Source organism: Drosophila novamexicana, unplaced genomic scaffold (assembly GCF_003285875.2).
Source record: "Drosophila novamexicana strain 15010-1031.04,08,12 unplaced genomic scaffold, DnovRS2.1 tig00000121-arrow-pilon, whole genome shotgun sequence".
Lineage (NCBI taxonomy): Eukaryota > Metazoa > Arthropoda > Insecta > Diptera > Drosophilidae > Drosophila > Drosophila novamexicana.
The window spans coordinates 2115706-2125512 of NW_020824773.1; the positions used below are offsets into that span (position 1 = coordinate 2115706).

The 9807-nt window shown below is 40.7% G+C and overlaps 1 protein-coding gene across 1 annotated transcript; it reads right to left on the reverse strand.

Annotated features, from left to right (window-relative positions):
* Window positions 1-313: 313 nt before the first annotated feature.
* LOC115757954 (long-chain fatty acid transport protein 4) lies at window positions 314-7179 on the reverse strand. The gene is made up of 4 exons (XM_030698429.1): window positions 7097-7179; window positions 3768-4014; window positions 1192-2644; window positions 314-774 (listed from the first exon to the last, which is right to left on the reverse strand). Coding segments are annotated over exons 1-4 (2010 nt in total). The 5' UTR covers window positions 7098-7179; the 3' UTR covers window positions 314-465.
* Window positions 7180-9807: the final 2628 nt, after the last annotated feature.

Sequence of the window (9807 nt, forward strand, 5' to 3'; positions counted from 1 at the left end):
GCCGCTAGCGAACGGAAATGGCGTTAATGTTGCAACTGTAGCAGCAACAGCAGCAACAGCCAAACGGCCACAGCAGCTGCCAATGAGCGAGAACTTAATCTTGGGGATTTAACACTTTCGATATATCTTGGCCGGCGCTGTCTTGTGTGCTGCTGCTGTTGCTGCTGCTGGGCGCTGCTCCTTTATGCTGCGTACCCCTTTATGCTGCGTGGCAGCAGCCAGCGGAAATGTATTGGCGGCCATTATCGGTTCAGCTGCCATTTTTATGGGCAAGTTATGGGAATGAAACGCGCTCGGCTTTGGCTAAAGTTTCATCAGTCGTTTCTTTTAAGTGTTAAAATACATTTGGAAGTAACTGTACGTCTGTGTGTGTTTTTGGAGTGTGTGCGTGTGTGTATATGTGTGTGTATATATACAAGCTAACTTAAGTCTAAGTGAGCGAACCGGCATTCCTTTCAGATTCTCTCAGAGACCCGCAGTGCCCGCCTGCAGTGACGCGTACTGCTCCCCGCTGAGCTGTCGATAGACCCCATCGCGATTCAGATAGTATATGGGATCCTTTACCACCTCCAGATTATAGCCCTCCAGCGCCAGCTCGCGTTTCTTTAGCTTAAAGGTGGCCGTGCGCGGTATCTCGTCCAGCAGCCGGATGAACAGGGGTCGCGCGTATGGCGGCAAACTGCCGCGTATCACAATGGACAGATAATCCATGTCCACCTTTTGTGTGGGATCCACAATGGCCGCCATGCCAGCCTTGCCCTCCACGTGAGGTATCTGCAACGGGAAACGATTCGTAAATAGAAGTTAGTTGAGCATATTTGAGCTCTGTATATGTGCAAGTTTATATGGATTTATATGGATTATGAGCAACAAAAGATTCAACTGCATAGCTGAAATACATGCTGAAATATCACAGCAAAAGTAACTATGTAAGTGATGATAAATTTAAATAAATTTAAAATTCACTTAGTTGAGTTTTTTAAGTAAATTTGTTGTAATTGTAATGAAAAATACGTTTATGCGAATTACTATTTTACAGGGAAGGGTGTCGAAGTTCTAAGCATTTCCCAAAATGTCACCTGATGCACACTTTTCTTTGCTCTGCATTCCTCAGGCACATCAAAATGCTTTTGATCAGTCTGTTTATTTTTAAGTGACATTTCTCTTTAGTTTTAGTTTATTTTGACTTACCTGCACGCCGTAGACGACGCAGTCGCTGAGTCCAATGCAGTTGGTGATGATGGCCTCCACCTCTTGGGTAGCAACGTTTTCGCCGCGCCAGCGGAAGGTGTCGCCGGTGCGATCCTTAAAGTAGAAATAGCCCAAGATATCACAGACGACCATATCGCCCGAGTTGAAGTAGCAGTCGCCCTTGGTGTAGACATTGCGCAGCAGCTTCTGCTCGGAAGCCGCCTTGTCCGCGTATCCATGGAAAGCGCTGACAGCACGCCGCGCATCCACCTTACCCACCAGAAGGCCCACCTCGCCGGGAGCGCAGCGCATGCAGTGGCCCTTTGCGTTGCGCAGCGGCTCACCCGTGAGCTCGTCGCAGCGCAGTATCTGGACGGGATAGAGGCTGCGACCGAAGACTGGCACAAAGCCAATGGCGCCAATGCGATTCGTGATGTTGATCAGATTGGAATTACCCTCGGTGGCGCCATAGATTTCGCCAATGTGCGGTATGCCGAAGCGCGAGACGAACTGCGTCCAGATCTGCGGCCTCAGCCCGTTGCCGTACATCAGCCGCAGCTGATGCAGCGGCTGCTGTGGGGCGTGTTTGTAGGGCGTGGCAAGTAGATAGCGACACAGCTCACCAATATACTGTGCCACGGTGCAGTCGTACTGGCAGCAGTCGCTCCAGAAATTCGAGGCGGAGAACTTCTTGCGCAACACCACTGTGCAGCCATTAAGCAAGGCGTTGCCCACGCCCACAATGCCTCCAGCCGTGTGGTAGAGCGGCAGAGGATTATAAATCACATCATCGCGATTCAGTCGCAGCATATAGAAGGCGCCCGCGGACATGAACAGAAACCTCAGATTTGTGATGACCGCCGCCTTGGGCAGGCCAGTGGTGCCGGAGGTATAAACATACAGCAGCTTATCCCGGGCGTTGCTCGGCGGGTTGCGGCTCAGCGGCAGCGGTGCCTGTGCGGCCAGAGCGCTGGTCAGCTCGATGGCACCTGGCAGCAGCTCGTGCTGATCCACGTCCGTATACTGATAGATGGAGAGCTCAAGTGGCGGCAGCGTCTGGAGCACATCGCTCAGCTCGCTGCCCACAATCAGGGCGCAGGCCTTGGCCACACGGATGCAGTGCAGCAGCGAGTCACCGCGCAGATGGGAGTTTATCAGCGCCGTTATGACGCCCAGCTGGCTCAGACCCAGCCAGATGCAGGTGTACTCCACTCGTGTCTCCATCAGCAGCGCCACGCAGTCGCCGCGCTGCAGGCCGCGCTGCTGGAAGTAGCCCGCCACCTGCTGGCTGAGCCGCAGCGCCTGCGCAAAGCTCAGACGACGCTCGTCCATTATGAAGCAGATCTTTTCCGGCTGCCGCCGCGCCTGCTCCTCAAAGCAATGCGCTACGGTGCAGCCTTTGCGATCCTTGCGCAGAAGATACAAGTTGAGGGCAACAAAACGATGAAGGGCGCTGCAAAATAAATGAAAAATAATCTCATTAGAAAAATATACCAAACCTCTAAATAAGGAGGCTTAAACGGGATCAGACGAAGGTATTTATCTGCATATCTGCATATATTTGAAATAGCACTTGCAACTGTGGTCTTCGCCTAGACAACCCTTCCATATATATCGAACCTGCATTCCTGTTTTTACAATGCCTAAATGACGGGAACACACAGACAGCTCATCTACAAAGCACTGAGAAGGATCATATTATTCGTAATGTTTGTCTCAAAAACATTTGTATCTTCTACATAATGTTTACCTCAAAAGTCAACTAATCGTACCTTAAAAAAATCTTCTACATTAAGCAACGGGGGCTCAGTATCAAACTACATAAATAGTATTTTTACGGAGCTGTGCAAATAACAGATATGGATAATATCATAAACGTCAATTTGGACAAAACTAAGAATATCAAATCTACGATTTGGGTAAGTCCCAAGAATATTTATTAAGGCCCAATATGGCATTTACATGTTCTGACTATATCTATCTGTTTATACACAATTAGGGAAAGGAGCTGAATCTAGTTCTGTCCTAGAAAATATTCCAAAACTGGGTAAAAATAGCTAAATAGAAAAATACGAAGATAAATATATCAGCGGATTACTTAAATTTTTACTCCACGTATTTATTCTATCTGCACCTACCACATAATCCTTTTTAATAATAGATCTTTTGTCGTTTACCGATACAAACCAATATTTTTCTAATGTTTACATCTTACCTAGATATGAAAACTAAAAGGTCGTAATGGTTTTCCTCACTGAACTCATTTTATATGTTCTTCTGGTTTATACAATATGATGATCCGCTCAGCTTATTCACCTCATTCACATGTTAACATTGAGCAACATTCGAGCAATAGAATTGTAAGCTAAATATATATTTATATGCTACACAATGGCATATGATACTCTAATCTAATCCGAGCGACTTCACACATTATCTGACTGCCTCGAAATAGCTGTACTAAGTTTAATTAGACTATGGAGACTTATCTAAATGGGTAATCGATCATTTTGCAGTATTCTATAAGTTTGATTTTCCATTTAATAATTTTCTATAAATATTTGCTGACTACTCACATGATATCCCTGTGACAGGTCATAACCAGCGCAAAGACATTTGTGGGATTACGCAGCATGAGGGCCAAGAGGGCGCCAAGTGTTAGGCTGGCCAAGGCGCTATCGTAGCAGAAGAGGCCAAAGATGATACTGCCCACCAGCAGGATGCCGAGCCGGGTGGCCAGCTTCTGTTTAAGATTGAGCTCCAGCAGTATCTCCATTGCCTTCTCGTCCTCCTTCAGATCTCGATGCGGCTTACACTCGCTCACTTTTAAATAAATATTTCATTATTATATATGTGTACATAAATATACGAACTGGCAGCTTTATGAAATCTAACTCGATATCGTTCTGACAGACGTTCTCCCTCTTGCAACGCCCGACTGACACTGACTGAGTAACCCCCCCGTAAAATACACACACACATGTATCCAACCAATTTCTTATCAGCCCGCCCTGATATTGTTTTCAGCGCCAAGCATTACAGAAATGTGGAACCCATGCGTACTATCAACATTATGAGTAACTAAAATCGTTTAGGCACTGCCATAGAAAGGCCCACAGATTTCTGGGTGCGGTTTACAATGACGGGGCCAGTGTTAAGTTAATCAAACTGAGCCTGTTGTAAAGTGTATGTAGTCTAGGTGTGAAATGTTATATGGACTAAAGTGAAGCTCACATATGAGGGAATTAAGATACAAGTAAACTAAATATATATAATAATAAGTGCATAAATATAAATAAGTTCTTAGATGAAAATAAATGCCCCAGTAAATTTATAATATTAAATTTTTTTAAGTGTAATAACACACTTGCATCGATATCAAATTCATTATATGAAATGTTTAACTTATTCAATAACTAAATGAGAATATATTTGTACTGGATTTTGGTGTAACTTTAACATTTAATATTTGTTAAGTCTTTTCTATTTTAGAATAACATCTTAATATAGTTTAATTTCTCTATGAAAGCAGTATCTAAAACTCTCTTGCGGAACATGAATTAATTTCTATATAGACATTAATGTTCCATAACTTTTCATTACTTAGTTTAGTCCGTGTTTTTTTAAACAAGAACAATTAATGTAGAGCATTATTATAAATGTGTGACATTAGTTGAACCCTTTTTATTTCCAGTCACGATTCTGATCGTTAATAATATTATATTACATGGTTTCTTTAATTAACTACCACGACCAACTAGGTAACTATTGACTCTCTCGCAAGCCCCGAGCATGTGTGTGGTATTACAGTTTTCTCATTTGCACATGAATTCTAGTTTTTATATTCGCATGACGCAAGTGATATTTATTTTTCAATTGATCTCTAGTGAATTGCTAGACTCAGAAACCAAACATAATTGAATAACAACTGTTCATTGACAAACCATTTCCAATGAACGTGATTTTGTATACTCTTGCAGAAGGTATCATCGATTTGCCATCAAACTAGCAACAATTGGTCAAAGAGTGTTTGCTTTGATGAAATTACTTTTAAGAAGAGATTAAAGATTTTATACAATTCTTTTATTAAGGTGTATTGCCCGTCGGCACGTTGACAATCTAGATCGTGATCTATAAACCAAGTACAATATTGCTAATAGGTGCTCGGCTTTTTGTAACACTCCAAATCAATTGGGGCTAATTAACTTTAGTTGTATTATGGAAAATTTTGCGTGCAATAAACAGTACGCGCATTGGCGTTAATCTAGCCGAGAGCACTTAGCGATAGGCCCAACTTCATAATATTCTGAACCAGCCCCGGGCCAAACAGCTGATACCGCAGTCGCAGACGCAGTCTGGCCTTACGCTTAAAGTGCTTATCAAACAAAAACAAAACAGAATACTATACAAAATAGGAAAAAAACAGCTGTGAATACATATGTGATTTTTGATAACGTTGAACAATGACTTAACAAAGGTGCAATGGGTATAGGTAGGTGTTCGTACAATAGAGAGATTATATTTAATCATATATTAAAACAAGCTTTCTTACTAAGTTGGTAAATGAATAATGCAGCAAATCGATTAAATATTAATGGACTTGTATATATAGCAGCGAATTATAAACAAGGTCAACATTAATTCAAATTCGTTATACACAAGGGTTAAGTGCTATCAAGTGACAACAACAATAATAACAAGAACAACAACAGAATGAGACAACGGTAAAAGCAACAGGCGCCTGACAAAGTTCATTGCTACTGCGGAGATGCCATATATGTGTGGCAGATACTGCACAGTGGGTCCGAAATTCATTTGAGTGTGTAGCTTTTAATCTATATATATAATTTTCTAAATGAAAAATGTTATATGTTTATAAACTTAAAGTTTCTAATCTGTGTCATAAATAATTAAGATTGTTATGGATTAAAATAATATATAATTATATAAATAATCTAATATATAATACTAATATATACATATATAATACAAAATTAAATATAAAACTATTTCTTACCTAAATAACTAATTAAAGAGTTTTTGCAATTTATTATATATTTGAAAACAAAAAAGGTAACATATCTTGTCATCAGTTTAACTGAACTTATTGAATATGATATGAAATTGAATAAGATATGAATTGAATTTAGTTCATACGAGCCTTGATTCTACAGATACGCATACTTATAAGTTTATAGCCTAGCTTACTGATATTATTAAAATAAACATGTTTCTAACTTGTAAATATTAAAATAGCCTAATAAAACTAAAATACATATTAAAATTTAAATAATATTTACACAATATACAAAACAATATATAAATATAGATATCAACAGATAGTGTGCAGAAATTTGTTTCCAAAAGTTTATAATCATCTTCCATGCTCTGTCGAATCCATTGAAAATGTCACTCATTTATTTAGACTCTCATACCACAGTGCGCTGTGCCGCTTAACATGCGCGTCGTATATAAATATGAATGTGTTTTTCTTTTTTTCTTTTTTTTTTTATAATGGACATGTTTGTAAATGCAACTGTGTGTGTGTGTCTTGGCATCTATGCTAGGAACCCGGGACCTTGACTTATTTCGTATGCAACACACAAGACATTAAACGGTTCTACACACGCACTCCGCCACTTGGCTCACTTGGCTAACTTGGCTAACAACTGAGATTTGGTTGACTTGGCTCGTTTGTGGCTTGTATGTAAATAACTGATTGTCGATTACGTGGGCCTGACACTGACTTTGGCATCGATTTGTTGGCATTGCTGCACATATTCAGCCCGACGGCTGTCAATCAAGCGGCCAATTCACTTTTTAACTCTGGCCTGGCAAATGCAGCGCTCAGGCCTCTAATTTTTCAAGTTCTTCTTGTTATCGCATGATACATCAATTGACATACTTTTTGCGCAATACTCGTCTCAGCAACAGCAACAGCAACAAACACAACAACACGCACAGCGAACGAAACAACGAAACGTTCTAATCGACAGCAACAACTAACAACAACTGAGTGATTTCTGAGCGGCCCCATCGCGTTGCCGGTTCTATTTATTTACCAGCCAGTAAAACCAGCTGGCTGAGAATATTGCGCATCGAGCGGGAGCGTAACACACCGCCGAGAGAGTATTTGAAATATTTAGAGATCCTCTCTGCACAGAAAACTGGTTCGGTTCAAAGTAAAGAAGAGAATATTTCTGATTTGTTTTCATCTGGTAAATGAATAATTTAAATTTCAATTAAATTTTTTGTATTATTATTAAGATTAACTACAATACATTCATATTATAAATAATACTACAATACAATAACTATAACTATAACACTATAATAATTTAAAAATTCCAAACATTATTTAAATAGCTGTTGTATAAAAAAAATTTAAGTAATTTAAAATATTATTAAGAAATTTCAAAATTCATCCATCCGAAAAATTATAATATAATTATAATTGAAATAAGTCTAAGGTTATATATATTACTTTTTTGCATAGCAGTATTTTAGTCCAGAAAATTATTGCATACTTTATGTCAGATACCTTTAAAAAATACTCGCAATATTTGTATAGTATTTATTCTGGTTCATGACAATGATATAATATAATAAAATAATAATATACAACAAATATAATTTAAATTCTAGTTTTTTTGCAGGCCTCTAAAAAAAATGAAATAATGTAATAATATTATAAAAATAATAAATATATCGAGGCCTGACAGGGTCAGAACAAACCTCATCAATTGGCAGTCAAGAACTTTGAGAGTTTTGAATATTTCTTGTTGTTTGGCTCCAAGAAAGATTAAAAAATTAATGAACGGAAAAGGGTTAGAATGAAATTGTTGAACGTAAAAAATCTAGAATTCATAATTTGCCAAAACAATTTGCCAAAACTACCAAAGAAGTTACAGCCCTGATAAGAAAAATTAATTGGTGATATTTTTTAACATACAGCACTCCCAAGGATAAACCATGTTGCACGAGTTATATATTAAATTGCTAGATAACCCTCGAGATAATTCCTTAAACTAATTTATTTATCTCGAGCTCTTAATAACATATTTATTGACGCTGTTAGCGCAAATTAACGCAATGCTAACGCGAGTTCAGAAAACAAAATATTCCTATTTTTAATTAAACACATTTGCCCCATAGCCAAAATACAAAGGCAAAAGAAAAAACAATTTGCCGCACAAAAAAATGTCGATGCCAAAATAAATTAACATAAAGCCGGTCGCCAGCAGTCACAGTGGCAGCTGCGCAGTCGGCGTCGACGTCGTCGGGGCGTAGCTGTCAAATGCCGGCAGGCAAACATATAAAAAATATATGTGCATACTTTCAGGCGGCGCGTATAAAAAATGTGCGCACACTTTTTGGCAGCTTTTTGAGTTATAGACGGTGAGCGAGAGAAGCCTTACACGTGTCGGTGTGTGTGAGCAGTTAGTTTGGATGCGAGCGTGTATGTGTGTCTCTGTGTGTGTGTGTGCGCCTGTAATTGACACATGTTACGCGCACAAAAGCGGCAACAGCAATGGCAACGGCAACTTGCGCTCTAACTGCGCCCATGTTTGAACCTTGCCCCTACGCATGCCCGCCCAGCCCAGCCCCGTCAAATCGTTATTATCGACAATGGCGCCGCCAAAAACACACACATACACCCATACACACGCGCGGGGCACGCACATGTTATTCACTGCTGCTGCTGCACAGCCTTCAAATGCAGGCAACCTCAGTCAACTTTGTTTGTAGCCGGCAAAAACAAAAACACACGCACACGGCACACACACATGCATATACACGTGGGAGAGAGTGAGAGAGAGAGCAAGCGCTTTGCTTGCTGATAACGTGAACGTCAGCTGTGTGGCACTTTTGTGGCTCAAGGGGGTGACTGTTAGCGGGCACGGGCACACGTGAGTCCCGCACTGGGCGTTGTGGCTGGAGTCGTGCGCAGGCAAGCGTCAAACGTTTGTACCTTGCCCCATTGGCCCCCAGGCGACAACATACACTGCTCCTCCTCTCCCTCTTCCATCACCATCTCACTCTCTATTCCACCTCTCTCTCTCTCTCTCTCTTTCTCTCTCTCGCACAGTTGCTGCCGTGTTTGGCATTTGTTTGTGTTGTCAACAAAAGTTTCTTTGAAATCAGTAACAGATGTCGATTGAAATGGCACAATTGCTGTCCGCGTCGCTGCCAACGTCGACAGCGACTGCGACTGGGATTGGGACTGGGAGTGGGACTCTGTGAGCAGCTGGCGGCTGTTGTTGCTGCTGCTGGTGGGCGCTGCCACCGCTGCTGGCTGCCACTTATGATGAATATTTTTATGCCAGACACAGACCAAGGCGCCGAGGCAAACCCCGCATTAGCCAGACATCGCTAGTTGCCAGGATTTTAATTAAAATTCTCGTTCAAGTTTCACGTTTTTAATGTTAATGCAATTTACCCAATTGAAGCCAAAGACAATACAAAGGCCAAGCAACAGACGCCAAGCGGCCCTTATTGTCTTAATCGTCAATAATACATTTCCAATAGGGTATACTCACAAGCGATGGGCCGAGACATGCCGATTTTAAGCCCAATTAAAAATATTATAGCTAGCTTCAGGTCGGCAACTAAACA

What these genes read in the sequence shown, in the direction of transcription:
- LOC115757954 (XM_030698429.1), bottom strand. An exon ending in ACCTGTCACAGGGATATCAT is followed by an intron (nt 2,645 to 3,767) that starts GTGAGTAGTCAG and finishes TTTATTTTGCAG; the next exon opens with CGCCCTTCATCGTTTTGTTG. An exon ending in GCGTCGTCTACGGCGTGCAG is followed by an intron (nt 775 to 1,191) that starts GTAAGTCAAAAT and finishes TTCCCGTTGCAG; the next exon opens with ATACCTCACGTGGAGGGCAA.